General features: G+C 48.2%; 1 protein-coding gene across 1 annotated transcript; it reads left to right on the plus strand.

Moving 5' to 3' along the window:
* Positions 1-861: 861 nt before the first annotated feature.
* On the plus strand, positions 862-27288 carry STRA8 (stimulated by retinoic acid 8). The gene is made up of 9 exons (XM_023190100.2): positions 862-915; positions 9349-9546; positions 11501-11576; positions 12047-12131; positions 13989-14015; positions 15102-15387; positions 20440-20513; positions 23734-23845; positions 27043-27288. The coding sequence occupies exons 2-9, from the start codon at positions 9355-9357 to the stop codon at positions 27115-27117; spliced, it is 927 nt and encodes a 308-aa protein (XP_023045868.2). The 5' UTR covers positions 862-915; positions 9349-9354; the 3' UTR covers positions 27118-27288.

Here is a 27288-nt window from a genome sequence, read left to right on the forward strand (position 1 = left end):
TTTTCCTTCTTCCCTGGGAGCCACTGTCTGAAGACCTCAGCTCAAAACCGAGGGTTTTTTGTTCTAAAAGTTACAAAATCTTTGCATATTTCTCTCTCGTCTAAGATAGTTGATATTTAAGGGTCTAAATGCCCCCCCAAGGGGGCATGGAGTGCACAGGACTGGAGAGAAGATCTTGAGCAAGTCCCTGGCCCTCTCTGAGTCTGGGGAGAAGACTCTTCACAGGGTTGTCCATGAGGATTCTGAGCACAGTAAAGTCTCAGTGTAGGATCCATCACTCTCATTTTGTTTGGAGGATAAAAAGATAACACAGCCCGAGGTCCCTGCCTTTTATTTCATGAAATAGATAGACACTAACAAGGAGAACAAATTCAGAGGGCTATTCTTCCAACCAGAAAGTTAGGCCCGAGGGGCACAAAAAGGGATGGCCATCCCGAGTTGGTGTGAATGCAGGGATCTTGGAAGGCTTCCTGGGTGTTGAGCTGGATCTGCAAGGAGGGCATGTACTCCAAATGGGAGAAAAGGAAAGTCTTTCCATAGATGTAGATCCATAGACAGGATCTATGCCACTGTGCAGGAGGAATTTCAGGGCAGGATCTATGTTGCTGGGGGAGTATTTCAGAGAAGGATCTATGTTATTAAAGGCAGAGGGCATTTCTGGACAGGATCTATGTTCCTGTGGTGGGGAGGGGGTGTACTTTAAGGCAAAAGTTTTGCTACTGGGAGGAAAGGGTCAAGGTTAGAGGGTGATGGTGTGTGTGGGTGTTACCAGGGATAACTCATCGTTTCCAGAGCTAGTGAGAGGCCAGCAGGAGGCCCCCAGTGTTCATGGGCAGAGCCTTCTGCCTTGCAGCTGTGGGGAAGATTGAAGTGGACAAGATCCTCATTCTCAATCAAGAAATCAGGCTGCGGCAGGTATGTAAGCTTCTTAGTAACTTTCCCCCCAGGACTACATTTTTTCTGGGTGCACATCTGCTTGTGTGTGTGGCAGTGGTTGGGGTGGGAGGTGGGGTGACTACATGAAAGGTTGTGGCAGGTCAGAGGTCGGTTTCCAAACCACTCTGTGTCATCTTGGTGCAAGGATAAGGCTCCCCAAGATAGAGCTTCACAAACTCCTAAGTCCCCAGCAGCACTGCAGGTAGTGCTGGTGGTGGGCAGGCCCAAGAGAGAGAAGTCAGGGAGTGGGGGTGGAGTGGGGCAGTGACAAGCACCTTAAAGCCCGCAGTGACCCTAGATCAAGGGCTGCGTGAGAGGCAGAAGGGTGGCAGCCAACCCAAGCAGAATTTTGGAGTGAAATCAACATTTTAAATTTTCCTAGAAATGCCTGTCTCTACAAAAAATTAAAAATTAGCATGGCGTGGTGGTGCAGGCCTGCAGTCCCAGCTACTAGGGAGGCTGATGCAGGAAAATCGCTTGAGCCTGGGAATTCGAGGCTGCAGTGAGGCTGCAGTGCACTCCAACCTGGGTGACAGAACGAGAACCTGTCTTAAAAAAAAAAAAATGCTAGAAAGTGAGGATGAGAACTGACCCTTACTGGAAGGTTTTTATGTTTTTATGTGACAATTTCTTTATGTGTGGGACACCATCTCACTGACGTCAAACTTCCTGAGTATCTAAGCCTGCCCGGTTCCCTATTGCGTACTGTCCGTAGGGGCTTGTTGATAGCCCTCTCATTCCCTGCGAGGTGGATTCTAATCCAGAATCCCCTGCTACGCCTGCTAAGCGTGTGACCCCTGTTTCACCCCTGCCTCAGGAGTGAAGGAGCTCACCCATCAGATGGCAGCAAGGGGGCGCCTGGGGGGAGCCATGCTTCTTGCACCGTGCACCGGCCCTGAGCCAGGCACTTCGAGGGGCTTGGTCCTGCATCTGCTACCAAATGTGCAGAGACTCGCTGGTACCCCCACTAGTGTCAACCAGATATAGTGGGATCATGAGCATCACGAAATATTTCAGGATATAAGGATACAAGCAAAAAGAAGCCTAAACGAGAGTACATCTATATTTGGGGAGGAAAAATGAATTTTTTTTTCCAAACTGAAAGAATACCTACTTCCTACTGCCCAGAGTGAACCCCTTTTCTCTCTTATTCTTTATATTTTAATCTGAGCTATTAAAGGTCCCTTCTCTGCACCCCGTTTTCTCCGCATCCTCTATTTCTTCCTGCCTTATTTTAAATGTTATTCTCCTCTCTCCTTTTTATGAGTCTATTTCCTTCATGCCGTTTTCTCATGTTTTCGCTTGAGACAGCGAGCCTGGTATTTTGATTCCCTTATCTAAGGGGTTTTCCCTAACCCTCAGGACAACCCTGTAAGCTGGTGGGATTGCCCCATTTGAGGAATGAGAAAACTGGGGCTCAATGCCAGGTGAGTGGAACCAGCTGGAGGGCATCTACTTAGTCCTCCGACGGCACATGAAGGCTGTGTGACGCCCCCGAGCTGATGACTGACGCGGGAGTCCCCTCCCTGACCCCTCGCGACCCTGCGAGGTGAGAGTCAGCCCCGCCCCTCCCTCTTCTCAGTCCTTTTTCTTTCACCTTCGAACAACTTGTAACACTTTCTTCCACTGCCCACACGCCTATTGGCCCGTCACCGCGCATCTCCATTGGCTGTGGCGGCCGGGGACAGAGCCGCGATTGGTCTCCACCCCTGTAACGAGGTGCCAGGTCTGTTTTCTGACCCAGGCAGGAGCTGCGATCCCCACTCCGGCACACGAAGCCGGGTGACTGCTGTCCTTGGTGTGGGGACGTCGCGTGCACCGTTGGCGAGTAAGTATCCTTTGAACGCTCCTCTCCAGAAAGGTGCCCTTGGGCATATGAGTGTTTGTGTAAACGCGAATGAATTCGATGCAGTGGAGCCAAACGTGAACTTTTAGCGCGAGGTTCACAGGAGCCTTTGTATCCGTCTTCGTGGCTACCTATATTTTTGAGAGTGATTCTGGATGATGATGATGATGATTATTATTATTATTATTTTGAGACGGAGTTTCGCTCTTGTCACCCAGGATGGAGTGCAATGGTGCGATCTCAGCACACCACAGCCTCCGCCTCCCGGGTTCAAGTGATTCTCCCGCCTCAGCCTCCCGAGTAGCTGGAACTACAGGTGTGGGCCACTACGCCCGGCTAATCTTTGTATTTTTAGTAGAGACAGGGGTTTCACCATGTTGGCTGGGCTGGTCTCGAACTCCTGACTCAGGTGATCCGTCCACCTCAGCTTCCCAAAGTGCTGGGATTACAGGTATAAGCCACCGTACCCAGCCAATTCTGGATTATTTTTACATAATTTGATATAGATAGAGAATCAAATGAAGCTGCCTGTGGGCCGCAGTACATTATCGAGTGTATTGTCTGGGGCTTGCTAATGAGAATGGATCACACTCAAATATTTTGTGGACTGATGCTTAAAAATGAACATTTCTTTGAAACTTGGAGAAGGTGAGGGCATTTTTTAAAAGTTTAGGGAGTTTTTTAAATGTCAGCTCTGAGTGGATATTAAATAGCGTTTTAATAGGAAAATATGTGGTAATGAAAGTATGCTCTGCTTTATAGATGACAATTAATAAAAATATGTCATGTGACAGTGTTAATCCTCACAAAATGCCCTTTTAGAAGAAGATATCAATGAAGCTGCCTTCTAACTTTGTTAGACTGAAAGGTTATGTTTGGCAAGCTGAGATCTCATGAACAAGGTTGAACACAGCAATAAGTTTTGGTTTTGTTTGTTCACTTGTTTGCTTTTAGACAGAATCTCACTCTGTCACCCAGGCTGGAGTGCAGTAGTAGCACGATCTCAGCTCACTGCAACCTCTGCTTCCCAGGCTCAAGTAATCCTCCCAACTCAGCCTCCTGGGTGACTGGGACTACAGGCACATGACGCCTGGATAATTTTTGTATTTTGTATTTTTTGTAGAAATGAGGTTTGGCCACGTTGCCAGGCTGGTCTTAAACTCCTGAACTCAAGTGATCCTCCTGCTTCAACCTCCCAAAGTGCTAGGATTACAGGCAAGAGCCACCGCATCTGGGCAGCAATAAGTTTTTAAAAGGGGAAAATATGTTAGAGCTATAGCCATTTTGAAATGCCTAATATTATTTTGGGCTCCAGTTTCCTGCAGAATAAATGGGCTTTGCACAGAGAAAGTGTTCAGTAAACAGTTGTTCATAAACATAAGCAATCTCCAAAATTCCTTAAGACGAAGGTTCTCATACTGCTCTGTGATCCATACCCCACTTCTATTGGTTTTGAGTGGCTTTCTTCTTTTATTATTGCTCCAGATACTCATAGAATCATGATCATGACTTTTTTTTTTTTTTTTTTTGAGACGGAGTTTTGCTCTTGTCACCCAGGTTGGAGTACAGTGGCATGATCTCAGCTCACTGCAACCTCCACTTCCTGGGTTCAAGTGATTCTCTTGTCTCAGCCTCCTGAGTAACTGGGATTACAGGTGCCTGCCACCATGCCAGCTAATTTTTCTATTTTTAGTAAGAGATGGGGTTTCACCATGTTGGCCAGGCTGGTCTCGAACTCCTTACCTCAGGTGATTTGCCTGCCTTGGCCCCCAATGTGCTGGGATTACAAGCATGAGCCACTGCGCCCGGCTGGCAATGACCTTTTAAAAACAAAAATGTTCAGACTATAATCTAGTTAAAGAATTTTTACCTTTTATGTAGATAAATAAATTAAGGCCGGACATGGTGGCTCATGCTTGTAATCCCAGCACTCTGGGAAGCCAAACTGGGAGGATCACTTGAGCCCAACCTGGGCAACATAGTGAGACCCTGTCTCTACAGAAAAATTTAGCCAGGCCCAGTGGTGCACATCTGTAGTCCCAGCTACTCAGGAGGATGAAGTGGGAGGATCACTTGAGCCTAGGAGTTCGAGGCTGCAATGAGCTATGAGCTTGCTACTGCACTCCAGTCTGGGCAATGGAGCGAGACCCTATCTTGAAAGAGGAAAACAACAAGAAAAAAAAATTAAGAACTAGAGGCCAGAGGTGGTGGCTCATGTTTGTAAGGCCAACACTTTAGAAGGCTGAGGCAGGAGATTCACTTGAGCCCAGGCATTCAAGACCAGCCCGGGCAACATAGTGAGACCCCATCTATATATATATATATATGTGTGTGTGTGTGTGTGTGTGTGTGTGTGTGTGTGTGTACTAGAGAGATTTCTTGCCTTATCCAAACTCACAAGGTCACAAGGTGGGTTAGCCTGAAGCTATGGTTATGACCCCCAGGTCTCAAGCCAATTCATAACCCAACTTGCCTTTCCCTTTACCAGCTCATCCCATCTTTGACTGTGTCTCTGCATCATCCTTAAGATTAGCTTCCTTCAAACTACTATCTCCGTAGTGAGTTCCCTCAATTCTCACTCATTTTAGGTGCCCAAACATTCACATTCACTTCTCCAAGCATGACCAGTTTTCCAAGTCTGAATAGGATATCCAGCTTCTTCACCCTGTATAATCTTCACTACCTTTCTTAATTAGCAACTGACCAACATCACCTTGAAAGAGATTTTGAAGGCTTCTCAAGGGGATGCAGAGAGGTCTTTTGGGTTAGGGTGGAACTGAGATGTTATTTCCCCTCCATCCACCGAGCTTTTCTCTTAATCTTCATTTTCCTTTAGCTCATTCAACCCAGTGTCTCTGCCCATCCCCATGTTTGGGAGATTTTTGTCTTAGTAGTCCAGGCAATAGAATTCTCAGTGGTTTTAGTTTAGAAGAGGCAGCCAAGAAAGGGAAGCTTGAGTTAATCATCTATGTCTATGCATGGTACCACTTCCTGGGAGGGACACAACTGATGCTTGACACACAGGTCCTGACCAAAGATTTTTCTGAGTTGTTGCCAGAACATGATTGACTTAGAAACCAGTGTGGCCTGGGACTGGGAAACTCATTAAAGGAATTGGGACTTAAACCGGGAATTGAAGGGCAAGTTGGCTCTAGATCCATAGAAACTGCAGACCAGGGCAGACAGAGATGGTGTTATAGATGGAAGGAGGGGCACTGGGTCATGGAATAAAGATTGGTGAGCAGAGGAGCAAACCAAAGGGGCAATTGGGAGATTCTGAGTTTTCAAGGCTATTAAAATGCAGTTCCAGGCCCTAGGGAGGAGAGTTCCAGAGTATTTTTCTCTACACTGCTATAATTCCTTACACTGCTGAGAGCAGTTTCTTTGACATACTTTGAACTGCAGAGGGCTTTTAGGAGAGCAGAGTTTTGTTTTGAAATAACAGATCACTTCTTGATCTCATTTTTACAATAGTTAGCTCCCCCTTTCACAGTATGTTTCATTGCCCCTTCCCAGTCAAACCGCTAATCTTGGAATGAGGTGGAGGGTCCTGCCCTCCTCTCCCCATCCTAGACAGTAACTTCCGAGGCACTTGTTCCAGGCCAGCCAGCCCTTCACACAAGTCACAGGTGCTGACGGGACAGACCCAAGTGTATTATTAGATAAAAAGAGCTCTGTCTTCCAGGCACGGTGGCTCACGCCTGTAATCCCTGCACTTTGGGAGGCTGAGGCGGGCGGATCACGAGGTCAGGAGTTCGAGGCCAGTCTGACCAACATGGTGAAACCCCTTCTCTACTAAAAATACAAAAATTAGCCAGGCGTGGTGGCGGGCGCCTGTAATCCCAGCTACTCAGGAGGCTGAGGTAGGAGAATCGCTTGAACTGAACCCGGGAGGCGGAGGTTGCAGTGAGCCGAGATCCACGCCACTGCACTCCAACCCCGGGCGACAGAGCGAGACTCCGTCTCAAAAGAAAAAAAAAAAACCTCTGTCCAACAAAGATCTACCTAAGACCCTGTCAGGGCCACAGAGAAGAAAAAATTCTAAGTCAATCAAAATAACTTGGAAAGAATGCCTTGTGAGCAGAAGGCAGGCTCTAGAGAGAAGACACTGAAAATCACTCAAGGTCTAATTAAGAGTAACATCTCCAGGGCTTGATTCTGCCCTTAAAGCAGAGTAGGAGGGTCATCTCCCATTCTTCCTGCTGTGTGCCCCATCCCTGAGCCGGGGTGGGGCGGGGGGGGGGGGGGGAAATTTCCCCCAGCTCCTGACCAGGGGGCGCCTAGGGGCAGGCAAGATGGAGGCCACGGCTCCAGACAGCTTGGCCAGCATGCTCTGGGGCTGTCCCCTAGGGGCGAGCAGCCCCGGAGGCCCTTGGAGGCGACTGGTGGGAAATCTGCCCTCTATCGGGGAGACAGAGGACTGCACCCTTGTCCAGGGCTGAAACTGTCCGCGCAGCCATCTAGGAATTTCAGGCTGAGCTTGTTTGGGCAGAAGGGAGGACACCCCGCACTGGCATTGGGAGAACTCCAGACTCCCTACAAGCCCAGAGGCCTTTGGTGTTAGTATCCTGAGACTGTTAGAGAACTTGAGGTCCTGGGAGGACCCTGTTATTTTTATACCTCTATTCATCTAGAACAATGCTTCCCACCTGCTTCCCTTTTTATGTATGTTAGCCTAAATCCCCTGGTGTCCAGGCACATTTGTTGGTCCTTAATTTAAACAAGTAAAAACAAAAAAAAACAAAAAAACCCTACATTCTTCTGTTCAAAAAGTTCTCATTTTCCCTGGGCAGTTCAAAATCTTCACAGTTTCACTTTGCTTCCTATTAAAGATTAGTTGGTGTCTGGAAATTGAAGACCATAAAGGCATAGGCTCTAATCTAACATAACGCTGGAGCTGGGCTTGAGGGGCCTCTGCAGATTCATGCTGTTTTCCCTTGGAAGATACCACAGTGTAACTCCTGGTAACAGATGTGACAGAGACATGCAGGGACCAGCGTGGGCAACCACAGCATCACTGTTCCGATCTTCCTGCCCTGTTCCAAGAAGCAAAACAAGGAAAAGTTGATACGCTGGGGAAGACCAGATTATTGATGAGAAGTTGCTTTCTGACCTAAAAAGTGTTTTAACATCCCACCGTGCCTGATTGGGTTTACCATCTCATTGGCCTATTTTCCGTACTAAAACATAGTGGGAAAGGTGTCTTCCGTCTCCCTTCCCCATAATCCCTTAATGAAGATTCTGTTTCCAGCTGCTGCCAGCTGTGGTGGTGCTTGACACACAAATCAAGAGTTAATAGTGGCTCTCAAATTGTGAAAATCTAAGAATCACCAGGGGAGCTGCACTCTGGGTTCAGATCCAATGTTTTCGACACAGGGCCTGGGCATGTATATTTTCAACAGTCTCCACATATGACCCTAACATACCTCAAAATTAACAAATCCTTGGCGGAGGTCATGCATTGTCTCTGTACAGCAGGACTGAGCTCAGCGGGGAGTGGACCTAATGGAAACCTCTCACTGTAATTCATCAGAAACTCCAGCACTGAGGACCTAATGGGGTCAGGCTCTGTGTTATGCACTGAGGGTACAGAAGGGACGAAGTCGCAGCCTCCCTGTTCAAACAGCAGGCAGGCTAGTGGGGAGTAGCTCTCTGAGTGGTGGGGTGAGGCCTGATGGAAGGGTCTATGGCTCAGGTAAAAGGCCCTGGCCCCTGTATCTTATTAAAACAATTACATGTGAGTCCCAGAATCGCCTCTCCTAGGGAAGAGCGTGACAGATGTCACGCTCTTCCCTAGGAGAGGCGATTGTAAGCTCAGATGTGACAAAGCTCACCTCCAGAACCCACTAGAGGCAAGATAAGGCAAAATGGCTTTCACTTCTCTGTCATGGGGTGACTTCTTGCTTGCACAGGTGGTAAAGTGAATTTTCTTGTTTTCTTTTTTTTTTCCTTGAGGTATATCACAGAAAAATTCACAAGTCTAAAGTGTACTCCTTGAGGGATTATTTTCATATGTATACACCTGTGTAACTACTACCCACATCAAAGAGGTGGCATTCTTAAGGTAGAAAAAGACCTCACAGTGGGGACAAGTACTTGTTTGGCTTTGAACAGACTAAAGTAAAGCCTGAGATCTCAGGGTATGGCTGCTTTCCTTGGCCATGCTTAAAATTAACCCCTGAAATTAACAAGTGTCTGGTGAGTACCTGCAATGTGTTGGAACCTTTCGAGGTAAGTCCCAGGGCCCCTCAACTGTTAAGTCCTATATGGGTGGTTTGCAATTTTAGGAGTTGAGTTTCAATAACAGAATTTGTGTTGACCGTGTATACTCTCCATCTACTTTTCTTAATTAGCAATTGATCAACATCACCTTCAAAGGGCTTTTGTAAACTTCTCAAATTTCTCTCCCTGTAAATCTTGCCAATAACTGAATTCATGAGGGAATGAATTTGGGGCCTTTACTTGGGAAGGGTACCTCCTTTCTGCCTGCCTCAATTTGCCTTCCTTTTCCTTTAATATTGTATTTTTATTATCTAGGGCAAAAAAAGCATAATAGTACATTACAGCTTATAATGGCAACCCCTGAAGAAAGCAGCAACCCCCATGACAGAGCGACACCCCAGCTGCCAGCACAGCTGCAGGAGCTTGAGCATCGGGTGGCCCGGAGACGCCTGTCCCAGGCCCGCCACCGAGCCACCCTGGCAGCGCTCTTCAACAACCTCAGGAGGACAGTGTACTCTCAGTCTGATCTCACAGCCTCAAAGGTATGGGGACCTGGAGGAGGAGAGGGGACATTTCCACAGGGGAGGAGACGTTTTCACGTGTGGAGGGACTGTGCTGCAAGGCAGGGACTGGCCTGGAGCTGCCACTACGGCTGGGGTAGCGACAAATGCCCTAGACAGTGTAATTTATAAACAACAGAAGTTTATTGCTCCTGGTTCTGGAGCCTGTGAAGTCCAAGATAAAGGTGCCATCAGAGTGGGTGTCTGGTGAGGGCATGCTGTCTGATTCATAGACAGGGCTGTCTTGCTGTGTCCTCACACGGGGGAAAGACAAACAGGTTCCCTCAGGACTCTTTTATAAGGGCACCAATCAGCTTAATCACCTTCCAAAAGCCCCCACCTCTTAATAGCATCATATCGGGGATTGGTTCTCAACATACTAAATTTTGGGGGGACACAAACATTCAGACCATAGCAGCTGGAGAATCATCTTTCCACCCTACGAACAAGCCCTAGATGCTGGAAATCAGTCAGCCCCGAGTTCCAAGTCCTTGCTGACCCACCAGCATGGACATGAACTCTGGGACTGGGGAGAGCAAAACACACAGGAGTGCTCAGGGAGCTTGCAACTGACTGTGTCATCATGCAGCTGCATCGTGCATCGTGCAGCTGCATCACCTTCTCTTCGGGCTGGCAGAGCGCTGTGACTCCAACCCCCCTCAAGTCTCCTTTTTAGGCACCCACCAGAATCCTTGGAATCTAGAATGTGAAATCCCAGGCTGCTCTGCCCCCAGCTGCTTTGGGGTCCCACCCATGCCCACCCCACACTCTGGTCACATCTCACTGCAGCAGTTCCCTGAGCCAGGCCTGCCTCTCATGGCCTCTGTGTCTCTGCTCATGCAATTAGCTCTACCTTTGGGATTCTGTGCACAATTCAAAGCTGAGCTTGGCTCACTCTGCTCAGCTGCCCTGCTCCATGGAATCTTCTGGACCCCTCCAGTTGGACTATTCCCTCCTCCTTGTACATTTCCACAGCCCTTTGCTTCTACCACCTGTTAGTACCTACTTAATTCTATCTTGTGTTATGAGGGGTTGTTTCCATGCTTGTCTTCCCTGTCAGAGGTCAGCACCCTGAAAGCGGGGACTGTCTTACATACTCTGTATCCCTGGGACTTAGCACACAGTTTTGCCCTTGTACATGCCCAAGGGATGCATGCAGCCCCTGACAGATATAGGTGGTCAGCCTAACAAACAACATTTAGCATTGCTCATTTTTGAGTGATCTTGCTGTTACCATTTCAACTTTAATAATGTTACATACAGGAAGGAAGGAGGGAAGAAGGAAGGAAGAGAGAGGAGGAGGGAAAGAAAAAGGAAGGAAGGGAGGGAGGAAGGAAGGGATGGAGGGAGAAAAAAACGGAGGAAGAGGGAAGGAAGGAAGAAGGGAAGAAGGGAGGGAGGGAGGGAGGGAAAAAGGGAAAGAGGGAAATTTAGAGTTTGGGTTGACAGCATTTGATAAGTTTTTAGATCATCTGGAGAGTATGCAGTTAGCAAATAAAAATAGTGGGAGAATAGGACATTTAATATTAACTAGCCCTTTGCACAATGTTACAACTGAGCTGAAGTCTAGCTCTGCTTTGTGCAAGCCTGGAGTTGACGTTCATGCAGACTGCGCCTCTTTCATCACTCCTTATTCCACCTTCAAGCCGCCTCTGTAGTCATTTGCCTTTCTACAGCACTAGCAATTTGCTGAACAAAGCTCAACTCTTTCCAAATCCTTTGGCATTTTGGTGAGAACCCATTTCTAGGCTATAAACAAAACTTAGTGCCTCCTGTGCATCAGAACAAACTTCCTATTCTTTTCACTGACAAAGTTAAGGGATGTGACTTTGCATCTGAGGGAGCGTGGCCTCAGTCCTGGGAAGGGAGTCCTTGGTCCACAAAACCAGTCTCTGCAGTGAGAGGTTGGCTTTCAGCATTGTCTGTCTATCCTCAGTGGCAGGTTCTGAATAAGGCAAAGAGTCATATTCCAGAACTGGAGCAAACCCTGGATAATTTGTTGAAGCTGAAAGGTAATGGATCCCTACTTGCCAACCCCATCTCCCTCCCTGGAGAAAACTGGTTCTGTTTTTCTGTTGAAAACAGAATTTGGGTTACAATGAATCAACCAATGTTTATTGAGGGCCTACTGTGTGCCAGGAACTGTGCTTGGGCCAATGTTGAGGGTCCCTGTCCTTAGTGAGCCTGCAGTCCAGCAAGACCGGCCAGAGTCACCAGGACATGAGACTTTGATGAGTTCCCTACTGGAGTGCTGCTGAAGGCACCTGATCTCATCTTCAGAGGCCAGAGGAAAAGTGGGCTGTTGCTTGTCTAAGGCTCTCCCCTCACACCTAGAAGGAGAAACTGGGCTCTGGTCTCCCTAATGCTGACCCTGGAGGGTTCGGGGTCCCACCCATGGCCCACCTGGGCCAGAAGGGTGGGACAGACTCCAACAGAGGCCTGACTTTTCTCTTTGTGTTCCTGGCCTTCAACTCCCCAATAGCATCCTTCAACCTGGAGGATGGGCATGCAGGCAGCTTAGAGGAGGTCAAGAAAGAATATGCCAGCATGTATTCTGAAAATGACAGGTAAGACACTGCAAACCCCAGGAACCTGGGGACCTTCTGTGTCCTCACAGCCATCAGTACTGTCTGGTAGCAACTCACCCTTCCCCTCCGGCCTGCAGAACTATCAGGGCTGCTGCTCACCATTCAAAACAGCCATATGCTGGAGACCATTCCTTTCTCTTTTATTCTAGTAACATGCATTCAATTCTTTCCCAATTATAAAAATGATCCATGCTTATCATAGAAGATGCAGAAAATACACAAAAGCCCAAAAATATATATTACTTCAGAACTCAAAGAAAATCAATGTTAATTTTCAAGAAAATCCATCAAGTTTTTTAAAAAGTTGCACATTACTCTTTAGAGAAATTAGACCATAGTGTTTATATTATATTGTAGCTTTTTCTATATGTATTTTTTAAAGCCACAACTAATGGCTTTCTTGGAGGCTACATATGACAATCAGGAAAATGCAAATCTCAGTCTATATTCCAGGCCTCCTGAGAACCTAAGAAAAGGTGTCACAAATGCTGAAAGGGGAACATTATTAATATGTCACATTCATCATTTGAAGGAGAAACTGATCTGAGAAATGTACTTTTATAATCTCATGGTTTTTTGTTTTTTGTTTTTGTTTTTATTTTGTTTTGTTTTTTGAGATGGAGTCTCACTCTATCAGCCAGGCTAGACTGCAGTGGCATGATCTCAGTTCACTGCCATCTCTGCCTCCCGGGTTCATGAGATTCTCCTGCCTCAGGCTCCTGAGTAGCTGGGATTACAGGCACCCGCCACCATACCTGGCTAGTTTTTGTATTTTTAGGAGAGACGGGGTTTCACCACATTGGCCAAGCTGGTCTCAAACTCCTGACCTGAAGGTGTCTACCCGCCTTGGCCTCCCAAAGTGTTGGGAGGCGTGAGCCACCGTGCCCAGCCGAGCTTGCTTTTTTAACTCAACATGGTACCTTGGGGATTATTCCTACAAGCATAAAGAGATCCTGGGTGCGGGTCATGACTTTTCTAAATTGTATCCTACTGTTTCATTCTCTTCAAGGTGTCTTTTGAAGAGCAGAATTTGCAGATTTTGATGAGTCCAATTTATCCTTTTTTTAATGGATTGAGCTTTTGGTTTAAACCTAAGTATGTCATTTTTTCATGCTATTGTAAATGATGCTTTTTAAAATTTCAATTTCCAATTATTCATTGCTACTATGTAACAATATTATTGATTTTTATATTCTGACATTGTCTTCTGCAACCTTGCTCAATTCCCTTCTTGGTTCTAATGACATGTTTGTAGATTATTTGAGATTTTTCTACACAGATAATCACACTGTGTGCAAATAAAGATAGATTTGTTTCTTCTGCTCCAATCTATATTCCTTTAATTTCTTTTGCTTGCCTTATTGGACTGGCTAGAACCTCTGGAACAATTTTGAATAGAAGTAGTAAGAGTGGACAGCCTCACCTTATTCCTGATTGAGAGGGGAAACTGTCTTTTGCCATTAAGCATGATGTTAGTGGTAGGTTTTTTTTGAGATACCCTTTATCAGGTTAACAAAACTCCCTTTTTTTTCTAGTTTGCTGAGAGTTGTTATCATTCATGGATGTTGATTTTGTCAGATGCCTTTTCTGCATCTATTGAGGTTTTTCTTCTGTGGTCTGTTGATATGCTGAATTGCATTGATTGATTTTCAAATGTTGAACCAGTTATCTTGCATTCCTAGGAAAAATCCATTTGGCCGTGATGTGTACACCTACACACACATACATATACATGTATACTTGCTAAAGTTGCTAAGAATGTCTTGTCCATATTCATGAGGGATATTAGTCTATAGTTGTCTTGTTTGTTTTCTTTCCCAGCCTGCTGTCAAACAGTTTTTCTCAGAATGGTTCCTCCCCTTGGTGCCCAATTGAGGCAGTCAGGAAGGATGCTGAGGAGGGGGAAGACGGGGAAGAGGAAGATCAAGAAGAAGAGGAGGAGGAAGAGGAGGAGGAGGAGGAAGAGGAGGAGGAGGAAGAGGAGGAGGAAGAAGAGGAGAAAAAAGTGCTCTTATGCTCCCCAGGCACTTTGTCGCCTGACCTCATGGAATTTGAACGGTGTGAACAGCTGGGTGGGGTGGCTTTGCGCACCCATGGAGCTCCCTCCCAGGGGGAAGGGGACAGAGGTTCTGGCTGGAGTATGCTGCAGCTGTGTACCCTAGCTGGCATGAACGGTTCATACTAGGCCCTGAATCAGGAACTCTCCAGGATTTTCATATGGGAGGGGCTCAGGGACAGGACTGACAGAGAGGCTGAGAAATAGTCTCGAAGCTACATTAGCATAGCACATACACTCATACAGTGTTTTTACTTAGACTGGGTGTTTATTTGGGGTGCCTTGTGGGGGGCACAGCTGATGGTGATTATGGGGGCTAACCCCCCTTTCCCCCAAAACACACCCCTCCCACAAGTCCGCACTGGTCTTATAGTAGGAAAGATAGGAATGGCTGGCTCAGACGTACCTTGCCACTGCCTCCTCCACAGACTCAAGGCCCCTCAGCAGCCACGTTGGCTTCCAGAGGAGTTGGCTCAATAGCAGGAGGCTGTCTCCACAGCCGAGCCTGACTTTCGGGCTGCAGGATAAAGCTGGAGTCCTATCATGCCCACACATTCATGGGCTCGGAATTTTAAAGAATATTCCCTTAGGATGAGAGCCGAGGCACCTACGCCTCTTACCTGCTTCTCTCTAACACTGAGGGCTTCATGGGGCAGGGACTGGGAGAACTCGGGGAGGGGCCCCAAAACTCAAGTCTGTGTCCTTCATGGCCCCCAAGAAGGCTCTGCTCTCCAAGGGCCATGGGCGTGCAGAGTCAGAGAAGTCTAAGCCCCTGGTGAGCCGTGGCGCCATGGCGGGGCCTGTGTGCTGGGGTCCACGCCATGAACCGAATCCCGGGGAGACGCTTCGAGAGGGAGCTTCAAGGGTGCGAGACGACGCCGCTTCCATTCCAGGTATCTCAAGTTTTACAAACAGACGATGGACCTTCTCACCAGCAGCGGGATCATTACTCCGCAGGAGGCGGCGCTGCCTATCGTCTCTGCGGCCATCTCCCACCTGTGGCAGAACCTCTCGGAGGAGAGGAAGGCCAACCTCCGGCAGGCCTGGGCGCAGAAGCACCGCGGCCCTGCGAGCCTGGCGGAGGCCTGCCGAGAGCCGGCCTGTGCCGAGGGCAGCGTGAAGGACAGCGGCGTGGACAGCCAGGGGGCCAGCTGCTCGCTGGTCTCCACGCCCGAGGAGGTGAGCAGGCCTGCCTGGTGGCGTGGATGGGGAGCAGCGACCACCCTCGTCCTCGCCCGGGAACACCAGGGCTTTGCATTTAGCAGGTCGGAGGTGCAGTTTGCCTTCTGGCTCCCAAGGTAGGTTTCCAATTTTCTTATCCTTGGGGCCACGGAACAGTATTTCTTTTTCTGCTGTTTCCTGGCCTTTCCCTGGGGATGGCAGAAGACAAGGCTTGGGAGGTTGTCTCAGTTAGGATTCTTTGGGCTGCTACGGCCTGGATTATTAAACCATGAAGAAATGCATTCCTCACACCGGGGAGGTCCGAGGAGGCAGAGGAGCTCACCATGTCCGCGTGGATTCTGGCCTCCTTTGGCTCTGCCTGGTTTATCTTTCCCTCCCCTCCCCACCTCCCCCGGCCCTGTGGCTGTGGAATGGCAGCTAGAGCAATCGAACGGTCATTCTTCCTACTTTACAGCAGGTAAGACAAAGATTTCCTATGAAAGCTCTTTCTTAAGGGTCAAGGCAGAAGTTTTCCAGAACCGCTCCTCCCCTCTCATTGGCCGGAACTGGCCAAATTGCCAACCTGCTGAGCCAATGACTGGCCATAGAGTGGATCACACTTGGACCAATCAGGTCCAGCCCTTGAACGGCGGTCAGTTCCCACCCTAAAGAGCACTGGGAGCGCTCTGCGAAGGGGAGGTCACCACAATTGCCACTGTAAATGCATTTCTCAGCGTTCAGTACGCTAGTCAGAATGGCCGTGGCCAGAGTCTGCAAAGCAGAACATCAGGTGGCATTTGAGGTCGCCCAGCACGGAGATAAAAGTGGGCCCACAGCTGCTCTTCTAGAATGAGGATGGCCTCAGAACACTGCTCTACCACACAGCCCAGGCTGCGCTCGCTCCTCTAGTGGGGCAGACGATTCGCACTCTGCACATGCCCTGTGCTTCGTGGACATTTAGCATCCATGGCTTCCACCTGATACATGCCACCCCCTTGTCCTGACTTTCCAAATGCTCCTCAGTCAGGGCGCCTTTGAGGAGACGACATGCTAGTTTCCCAGTGTCTCTCTGTGGAGTCTTAGGGCCAGAGAGCCTCCGATTGACTCTAACCCTGGGGTTACAGCCCTGGAATGCCTCCATTTTTTAGAAAGTTCCTCAGCTATCAGGCCCAAACCTGGAGATGGACAGATGTCACCCCCATTCCTGTCCTTCCAGTTTGCAGGCCTAGCCAGCAGGGTGACTTGCCCAGAACACCCAGCTCCCACTTCAGTGACTGTTTCTCTCTCTCATTACACATTTTTTCACACCACTCTGCCCTTTGGTCACCTGTTGATGGTCAACCCTCCATTATCTCCCCTGATGCTTCTCAGCTGAATCATCTGTGGAATTTTTTTAAACGTAGGGTGCCTGGCCAGGCGCGGTGGCTCACGCCTGTAATCCCAGCACTTAGGGAGGCCGAGCAAGGTGGGAGCATTGCTTGAGCCCAGGAGTTTGAGACCAGCCTGGGCAACACAGTGAGACTGTGTCTCTACCAAAAATTTTAAAAAGTAGAGAGGTGTGGTGGTGTACACCTGTAGTCCTAGCTATTCAGGAGGCTGAGGCAGGAGGATCCTTTGAGCCCAGGAGGTCAAGGCTGCAGTGAGCTATGATCGTGTCACTGCACTCCAGCCTGGGCAACAGAGCAAGACTCTATCTCAAAAAAGAAAAAAAAAAAAGTCAGGTGCCAGGCTGCTATCCCAGACCCACTGAATCAGAGCCGCTGAGGGTGGGGCCTCAGGATCTGCGTTTTTAACAAGCTTCCCTGGTGGCTGGTGCAGTGGATCCTATTGGAGGGAACGCCGGTGCAGATGTTCAGTGGCCTACCAGCTACTGCCTTGGTCCTTTCCCCAACCCCCAAGCATGGGTCCACCAGACTGTGGCTTCTGATCTGGTTTTCCTCTGATGTTGGGTCCACCATGATGTATTCTGTTCCGTGATGGCTCAAGAGAGCCAGATGATTAGAACCTGGTACCCAAGGCATGTATGAAAGGGCAGCCAAACAGATGTGTTTACACCCCCAAAGTGCCAAGCCCTGGAGTCTCACATGAAGAAGATGAAAGGAAAAGACAGTCATGGGCTACGTAAAGATGTTTTGGGCAACAACAGACCACATATACAATGGTGGTCCCATAAGATGATAATGGAGCACATATGGAAACCTGATATACGGCACTTGATATTGGCATTGCAGATCAAGTAGGGGAAATAATCGATCTTCAGTAATGGAACTTGGATTTTTGGTTTTCCATATGAAATATATATATATGGGCTGGGTGCGGTGACTCTAGTCTGTAATTCCAGCACTTTGGGAGGCCGAGGTGGGTGGATCATCTGAGGTCAGGAGTTCGAGACCAGCCTGGCCAATATGGTGAAACACCATCTTTACTAAAAATACAAAAATTAGCTGGGCATGGTAGCGAGCACCTGTAATCCCAGCTACTTAGGAGGCTGAGGCAGGAGAATCACTTGAACCTGGGAGGTGGAGGTTGCAGTGAGCCGAGATCGCACCATTGCACTCCAGCCTGGGTGACAAGAGTAAAGCACCATCTCAAAAAAAAAAAAAAAAATATATATATATATATATATATATATATTTATATGTGTGTGTATATATATATATTTATATGTGTGTATATATATATATATATACATGCAATCTAGGTTTGCATAAGTACACTCTGTGATGTTCACATGACAAAGTTGCCTAAGGACACATTTCTCAGAACTTATCCCCATCAGTAAGTGATGCGTGACAGTATCTACCAAATGCCTGAGCCATTCTGTCAAACTTGACTGTGCCAGCATGCCAACACATCCAAAGAGAAAACAACCAGAATCTAATGTCTCCAAATCATGGAAACAGCTTTTCTGGGTTTTTCAGGGAGGCCTATGGGCTGAGGTTTTTTGGGTATGAAGGGAAGCTGGCAGCAGATTCCCTCAGCTGTGGCCAGAAGCAGGGCTCTGCCTGCACTGCTGTGCCCAGGTTTAGGCCAGGCCAGGGCTGGGCGATAAGGTAGGCAGAACAGAGAACTCCCATGCCCGAGGCAGGGACAAAGCCACAGTTACTCCTGCTGTGCAGTGACACCACTGCAGCCCCTAGTCCACCTGGAGAGGTTCTGCTGCACAACTGTTGTGTTAGAGGACAGCAGCGGGGTCAGATGGGCCCGGGCGGCCCTGGACTGCTCCATTTCAGTTCAGAGAGGAGCTGCCCTGTGAGTGTAGTGGCACTCTGGAAAGGCTGTGGAGGCTGGTGTGGGGTCCCCTCTCAGGCTGGCTTGTGAGGGAGATTTGCACAGGTGAGCACAATGTGTGGCCTGCAACTCTGGTGGGCTGATTGCTTAAGGACAGGAATTTCAGTTCTCGGTCCCTGTTTCAGGCCTGCCAGGGAGCAACATGGAGCTGATGGGCTTCAGAGCTGATGGACACTGGATCACAGGTCTTTCTGTGGCCCTTTTCCAGATCTTCTTCGAAATGACCACAGAGATATCACGTAGAAGGACTAGAGAAAATGTTTGGAAAACTAAGAGAGGGGCCAGAGTCCCAAGGGATTCACTTCCAGGAAGCAAATTGAAAGAAAGGGCAAACATCAATCCTCTTGAAAGAGCTGTGTGTTGCAGGGAGGGGAGAGGAGAGGAGAGACCCTGGTAGAACCTGCCAGTGTAAAGGGGATGCCAGTTAAAGTAAAGCATGCCCAGTTAAATTTTTTTTTTTTTTTTTTGAGACGGAGTCTCGCTCTGTCGCCCAGGCTGGAGTGCAGTGGCCGGATCTCGGCTCGCTGCAAGCTCTGCCTCCCGGGTTTACGCCATTCTCCTGCCTCTGCCTCCCGAGTAGCTGGGACTACAGGCGCCCGCCACCGTGCCTGGCTAGTTTTTTGTATTTTTTTTAGTAGAAACGGGGTTTCACTGTGTTAGCCAGGATGGTCTCTATCTCCTGACCTCGTGATCCGCCTGTCTTGGCCTCCCAAAGGTTCAGTTAAATTTTTAATACAAAAACGCCCCATGCACAATTTGGAGCATTCTTATACTAAAAATTATTCATTCTTTATCAGAAATTCAAAATGTAACTAAGCATCCCGTATTTGTATTTGCTAAATCTGGCAGTCAAATAAGTGTAAATCATATTTCTGTAACATATTTAATATTCTCTAACACATTGGGGGAAGCAGGATGAAAAACTGTCTAAATAGCAAGATTCCAAATTGGAAATATATATTATAGACCTGGGGGAAGTGACTGGAGAGAATTAGATCAATGTGTCAACAATGAACATCTGGGTGGAATTGTTTCTCAGTAATTCTTATTTTCTTGATCTGTTTCTATTTTCCAAAATTTCCACAATGAACATATGTGTCTCTTATAAAGCAGGTAATGTTCAATTGTGTGTCAGGTATATCTGTTATAAAGTAGGTAATGTTCAAATGTAACCAGATACTTCACATACATTATCTTACTTAATTATTGGAATAGCCCTGTGAGTAGACACTGATGTGACTCCCATTTTATAGAGGAGGATTTGTGAGATGAGGTAACTTGTCCCAGGTCACACAGCTAGCAAGGGGCAGGCCTGAGAGTTGGCCTGCCTGCAGCCTAACCCAGAGCCTTCCTGACCCTCTGGATTCAGCTGCCCTGGCATGAGACTGCTAGACTGAGGACCCTGGGCTCCAATAATCTGTCCACCTTGGAGGTTTTGAAGAGCTTTTTCTCAGTGGTAAACTGAGGCTTTGGTAATTGCATCTCACACCTGAGCTCCCACCTTCTTTGGCAAGAGGAGTTACAATCCCCATTTCTTCCTGTCCCTCACAGCCACCTCCAGGCTTGGCAGTTTGTCCTGGGCACTCTAGAGTCTAGCATTCACCCCCTAGGAAGAACACCAAGCAGAGCCCCTGGGTGTGGGCCCCCACTCTGACATGCATGCCCTCTGGGGTGTGGTGTAAAGACAGAGCCTTTCCACTCATCGCTCCCCGGCAGCCCAGAGCAAGCGTGAAATTGTCAAGTTATTTCCCACACATGAAGTGTTGTGCTTTCTTTCAGATCCTTTTTGAGGATGCCTTTGATGTGGCAAACTTCCTGGACAAAAGTGAGGTTCCAAGTACATCTAGCTCCAGGTGAGGAAGAGGGTATGAGATAGCATGTGCCCGTGTGTGGGCGGATGTGAGATTGTGTGTGTGCAGGTGTGTTTGTGTGAGTTTGCATGTGCACGAATGTGGTAAGTCAGAGAGAGAGGGGTGTGTGTGTGTGCATGCACACACCCCTGCTGGGGTGTTCAGGAGCCTCTCCTCTGCAGCCCCTAGATGGGGGTTGTATTAGTCCATTCTCACACTGCTACAAAGAACTACCCGAGACTGGGTAATTTATAAAGAAAAGAGGTTTAAGTGACTCACCTTCCACAAGCTATAAAAGAGGCCTGCCTGGGGAGGCCTCAGGAAACTTACAATCATGGTGGAAGGCAAAGGGGAAACCTGTAAATCCTCACGTGGCAACAGGAGAGAGTGTGAAGGGGGAAGTGCTACACACTTTTCAAACAACCAGATCTTGTGAGACCTGTCATGAGAACAGCAAGGGGCACATCCACCCTCATGATTCAATCACCACCCCCACCAGGCCCCTCCTTCAACATGTGGGGATTATAATTCGACAGGAGATTTGGGTGGGGACACAGAGCCCAACCAGATCCGGAGCCTAATTCAGTGGGCATTCTTGGGGATCCACTTTTTTTCTGTGATTGGAAGTGAGCTGGTTCTAGGATTGTGTCATAAACCTGGGGATGACATTATCTGTGGTGTCTTTAGAGTAGAAAATTCTTCTATCCTGGTGCAGGGCTGGGACACACCAGGTTATCAGCTGTAGGTTGTGAAAAGTCATCTGTTCACTTTGCACCCTATTCCCAGTGTGTGTTAGTCCTGCTAACCTCTGCTGAGGGCTGCTATATCCCTGCCTTAAGTCCATTATATACTAAATGCCATAGACTGGATGGCTTATAAACAAAAGAAATGTATTTCTCACGGTTCTGGAGGCTGGGGAGTCTATGATCAAGGTGTTAGCAGAGTCAGAGCCTCGTTTTTTCACAGAGGGCACCTTCCGGATAAAACTTCACATGGTGAAGGGGCAAGAAATCTCTCTGGAACCTATTTCTTTTTATTAATTTTTTTTTTTTTTAAGACAGAGTCTCACTCTGTCACCCAGGTTGGAGTGCAGTGGTGCGATCTTGGCTCACTGCAACCTCCACCTCCCAGGTTTAAGTGATTCTCCTGCCTCAGCGTCCCCAGCAGCTGGGATTACAGGTGCATGCCACTATGCTTGGCTAATTTTTGTATTTTTAGCAGAGACAGGGTTTTGCCGTGTTGACCAGGCTGGTCTCGAACCCCTGACCTCAGATGATCCACCCACCTCGGCTCCCAGAATGCTAGGATTACAGGTGTGAGCCACAATGCCTGGCTCTGGGGCCTGTTTTATAAGGGCACTAATCCCATCATGAGGGGCCCACCTTCATGCCCTAATCTATGATCTCCCAGAGTCCCCCACCTCCTAACACCATCACCTTGGGGGTTAGGCTTCAGCATATGAATTTTGGAAGAACAATCAGTCTGTAGCACCCAGGGCAGCTTGTGGGCAAGTTCTCCCAGCTGACCTGGAAGGAGAAGGCGGGAGGGGGCTCTGGGGCATAGAGAATAAGGGCCAACATGCAAACAGGCCTGGGCCCTGAGTTTAGGGGACTGTCTGAGTTCTGCAAAAGCAGGTTGCTGCTTTCCATGGTGCTGATGGAAATGGATATGGAAGGAGAGGAGAAAAGGATAGCTGACCCCATGAAGTGGGAAGACACAAAATAGGATGTGAAAAGATTTTAAAACAAGAAGCAGCTCGACTAACCATGTCCCGAAGGAGTGTTTTCTGAGCGAGAAATCATTTAGGACTGAAATTCCCTTGCTGCTTTGCTTGAAAAACCTGTGGTCTTAGGGCCTAAAGGCACAGGTTCTTCAGATACCTGTGCTGTTGTCATGGCTAAAAAGAATCCTGGATGCTTCATTTTTCTGCTTTGGGAGTGACAGTGACATATCCTTGTGATCCCAATGAATATCTCCATTGTCCTCTCAAGGGGAGCCTGGCCTATGGGTGCCTGTGAGGCTGTGGGGCCACAGCTGTCCCCTGTAACCCAGCTGGCCTTTCGGCAGAGCTTCAGGCAGGCCACACATCAGCATTTTCCCTCCATTCTCCCTGTTCCATCCAGGCCTAGATGGACTTGGGGAGAAGTGGGGTTGTCAGAGGAGGGCTTTGTCCTCTCCAAATCGACCTTACAGAGTGACTCAAGCGCTTCTCACCTGTGAGTTGAGTTTCATTTTGCTGCAATTGGCTGGAAGAGACATTCCTGTTTCTGTGCTGAGCTTGGGCTGCAAAGACAGCCATCGAGAAGCTGCCAGCCTGTCCTCGCCAAGCAATATTCAGAACTCCCTGCACTGCTGATGGAACAGAAAAACAATCTATTAAAAATATTCCACTTACCCTAGAAAACTCTGGGGTTGCTGCCAGAGGGTTCCTCAGCTGACTGCGGAGCCTCATCCTGGGAGGAAGTGAGGGCTGCCTACTGACTCACAATGAGTGAGTGCCAGCTGTCCTGCAGATACACAGCCTCTGTGCTCCAAGGAGCCCTTTGAAGCAGGGTCCACATTGCAGGGCCTGCCTCTTAGCGGGCATTCCTAAATGTTGCGTGAGCCCCTGCCACCTTTCCTAAAGGCTGAGCTATCTCATCATCTTCTGAGGCCCCGCAATAACAGTTGCCGTTAGCTTTTGAAGGATTTTAATGTCTGCTTCCAAATTGTGCTGCTTATGGTGACATAAGCCTGAGTCACACAGGGCTTCTCCCCTTGTCCCAGACAGGCAGGAGGAAAAGAACCTGCACAACAGGCCTCGTTTCTGCACCAGGGCTTGAGTTCCACGTTAGACCTGCTGAGCAGTGGCAACTCAGCGAACTGAACTCAAGACATGCAGTGTGCTCTGGAGCTGCCTCAGCAACCAGAACCGTGGGGGCATTCTGCAGAAGATTGACTGAGGGATACAGGAACTCTTGTTCCCTTGTTCCAGCAGCCACAGCTCAGAACACTAAATTAGGGCACAGGAGTCAGTCTCGCCACAGTCTCGATTTTCCAGGGGATTCCAGACATGATATGTGAGCAGAGGTAACACAGACCTTTCAAGGAGAGGTCTGGGCTGTCTGAGGATTTACAAGTGCTTGGTTCACACTGTAACCCAAATCTTTCAGGGGAGGGGGCAGCAGAGTTGAAAGATCAGGATCCTGAATATTTGTTGTCTCTTCTTCCTTTCTATTGTCAGTTCAATGCTTGCCAGCTGCAACCCAGAAAACCCAGAGGAGAAGTTTCAGCTCTATATGCAGATCATCGACTTTTTTAAAGGCCTTAGCTGTGCAAACACTCAAGTAAAGCAGGTAAGACAGAGTAGAGGGCCATGGTACCTCCAGCCACCTCGCTTAAATAGCAAAAAGGGCTCTTAAGGGCAGCCCTCACCAGACCTCACCCCAATCATACCATAAAGGGCCACTGGGCAGGGACACTCCTTCATTCTCTCTAGCTTGCTCCATGGATGGTCACCTTCAGCCTGATGCATCCTGTAGAATGAATGGAAGATAGCCAGGGAAACAGGAAAGACAGAGAGGTGTCCTCTAAGGCAGGGGTCCCAAATCCCTAGACCACAGACCAGTACAGATCCATGGCCTGCTAGGAACAGAGATGCACAGCAGAGGGTAAGCCTGACCACCTGAGCTCTGCCTCCTGTCAGATCAGCGGTGGCATTAGATTCTCATAGGAGTGCAGACCCTATTATGAACTGCTCATGCAAGGGGTCTAGGTTGCTCTCTCCTTATGAGAATCTAACTAATGCCTGATGATATGAGGTGGAACGGTTCCATCCTGAAACTACCCTCGCCTCCCAGGTCTGTGGAAAAATTGTCTTCCATGAAACTGGTCCCTGGTTCCATAGAGGTTGGGAACAACTGTTCTAAGGCAGACCTGGACTGGAGCCCTTTGAAGCAGGAACCCTATCCCAGGGGCCTGACTCTCAACAGGCATTCATAAATGTTGTGTGAACCCTTGACACCTTCCCAAAACACTGAGCTATTGCATCACCTTCTACAATTTTCATCATCTTCAGTAATATTTGCTGCCAGCTTTTGAAGGATAGTAATGTCTGCTTCCAAATTGTTCCACTTAGTGCTATGAGTAGCGGGACTCTTGGTTAGGAGGGCCATTCCTGGAAGCTTTTGTCAGGGAAGGGGGATTATGCCTGAGCCACCAAGGGGACAGGTCCTTTCAGATTCATAGCCATGGATTTTTCTTCACTAATTTAGCAATAATACAACTGCTTATTTAAAAGGTAAGTTATAATAATAGCAAATGTTTGTTTAAAAATAGTCAGGACCCTTGTTCAATAGACTAAGGTATAACTTGCCCTTTTCCAACTCAGTCTTCATTTCCCTCTGCTGGGACCACGGCAAATCCTCACATGGAGCCCTCCCCTGCAGTCTGCTCTCCCCTTCCCACCAATCCTTGGGTGACTGTCCCCTGGACCCGTTGTCCCCTCTTTCTCTCAGATACAGTTAAATTAGCCCATTTTATCAAGACTTTGAGAATAGACAAAAGGACAATCTTTGCTTTCCCTCCTTCTCCACATGTGGCAGAAAAGATAACAAACAGGGATTCTAGCGTCCATACAAAGCAAAGGTGTGGCTGGGCGTGGTGGCTCACACCTGGAATCCCAGCACTGTGGGAGGCTGAGGTGGGCAGATCACTTGAGTTCAGGATTTCAAGACCAGTCTGGACAATGTGACGAAACCTCATCACTACAAAAAATACAAAAATTAGCTCGGTGTGGTGGTGCATGCCTGTAGTCCCAGCTACTCAGGAGGCTGAGTTTGGAGGATCGTTTAGCCTACAAGGCAGAGGTTACAGTGACCTGAGATCACGCTACTGTACTCCAGCCTGGGCAACAGAGTGAGACTCTCTCAAAACAACAACAACAACAAAACAAAGCAAAGATGCCAAACTTCAGCACTCCTAGATTCCCGATGCCTCAGTGTTGCAAGAGCGGGGCCCAGAAATCTGCATTTTGAATGAGCTGTCCAAGTGGCTCTGGGGCAGGAGGACTCAGGCTTTGATAGACTCTGGTGTAAACAGAAAAGTTTCATTCTCCTCTCAACCTCTGCCATTGTCTTCCCACTGAACAAGGGGCCCACATGATTTGCCTGGAGGCTGTGGTCGTACCTCCCTGAAACTCTGGATCCCTATTTCCCTGCCCCTATCAGGAGAGCATGGTGAATGGGAACTGCTTCTGTAGGGCAGGAGAGGCTCCGTTTGTGGAGGTTGTCCCCACTATCAGAATGTCACCCTTGGGACCAGGTCCCACATTCATTAGATGGTTGACTGCGGTCAGAGATGCCACCTGGGTCCACGGGGATCAACCCCGAACTGCAGGGCCGACAAGTTACAGGCATCATTTTCTGCTGGGATGGAGAGAGATAGAAGGAGCAAAACCTCAGGAACGTATTTTTAGAGGAAGAAGTCATGGAGAGTCCTGAGGGGTTGGCTGGGATCACTGTTTACAGTGTCCCTTTAGGGACTGAGAAACCCTTGCTAAGCAAACACTGCTGCTGCTTTTTTTTTACTCAGGCTGGCATGCAATCATGGTGTGATCTTGGCTCACTGCAACCTCTGCCTCCCAGGTTCAAGAGATTCTTGTGCCATGGCCTCCCGAGTAGCTGGGATTACAGGTGCACACCACCACGCCCAACTAATTATTTTGTATTTTTAGCAGAGACAGGATTTCGCCACATTGGCCAGGCTGGTCTCAAACTCTTAACCTCAGGTGATCCTCCTGCCTTGGCCTCCCAAAGTGCTGGGATTACAGGGATTGAGCCACCATGACCAGCCACAGTACTGCTGCTTAAAAAAAAAAAAAAAAAAATCCTAATAGGTAACTCATGTACATGGCATAAAATTTACAAGTTACCAAAAGATATACAATGGACACTTACTTAGTCTCTCTCTCTCTCTTCCTTGCTTCCTACCCCATACCCTCCCCCAGAGGCAACTGCAGTGACCAGTTTCTTGTACACTCATCCAAAGATATTCTACAGATATTATATATTCTTTCAAACACAAATAGTAGTAGCCTACGATACACATTGCTTTGCACTTTGCCCTTTGTAAATAGCGTATCCCACAGATAGAGCACTATCTCATTATTGTTGGAAACGAGCTGCATGGTGTTCCATTGGTGGGAGCGCTGTGGCGCAGTGTACCACCTTCTATTGGTAAGCATTTGGATAAAGCCTTATGAGGTCCTCTGTCTCTCTTGTGGGGCCCTGGAAATCCCCAGGATAAAAAAGAAGCCAGTTCTGCTCTGTCCTTTCTGGAGGTCATAGAGTGCTGAGTTGAGTGAAATTGAAATGGGACCTTCCCCCTTTAGAGCCTTTGCTTCCTGGCCCAAGCTGGAGGTGAAAATGCAGCTGAAGAGACATAGGATAGAGTCTGGGGGCTGGACACACCAGAGATGCAGGAGCCTTCCTATCTGCCTGGGGCCTGAGACCCACAGATAAAAAGTGAACCTCTTCCACTATGTGTCTTGCAGGAAGAATCCTTTCCTGTTGACGACGAGATGATCATGTTGCAGTGCACAGAGACCTTTGATGATGAAGATTTGTAATGCAGAAGAGGGGCTGGGAGGGGAGGGACTCAATGAGGTGGGCAGTTCCCAAGGTTGAATGCGGGCAGCTAAGGTTGCACCTGCCTTGGCCTCCAGGACTCTTTGGAGTGGGTTGTTCCAGAAGAATTTTGATGATTTTAGTTTCTGATTATTATAAAGTATAAGAGAAGC

Source organism: Piliocolobus tephrosceles, chromosome 8, assembly GCF_002776525.5.
Source record: "Piliocolobus tephrosceles isolate RC106 chromosome 8, ASM277652v3, whole genome shotgun sequence".
Lineage (NCBI taxonomy): Eukaryota > Metazoa > Chordata > Mammalia > Primates > Cercopithecidae > Piliocolobus > Piliocolobus tephrosceles.

Bases quoted from the DNA above. Each gene is read 5' to 3' on its own strand.
- STRA8 (XM_023190100.2), top strand. From the start codon at position 9,355: ATGGCAACCCCTGAAGAAAGCAGCAACCCCCATGACAGAGCGACACCC. The intron at 9,547-11,500 runs GTATGGGGACCT...GTCTATCCTCAG, and splicing joins CTGATCTCACAGCCTCAAAG to TGGCAGGTTCTGAATAAGGC. The intron at 20,514-23,733 runs GTGAGGAAGAGG...TTCTATTGTCAG, and splicing joins CCAAGTACATCTAGCTCCAG to TTCAATGCTTGCCAGCTGCA.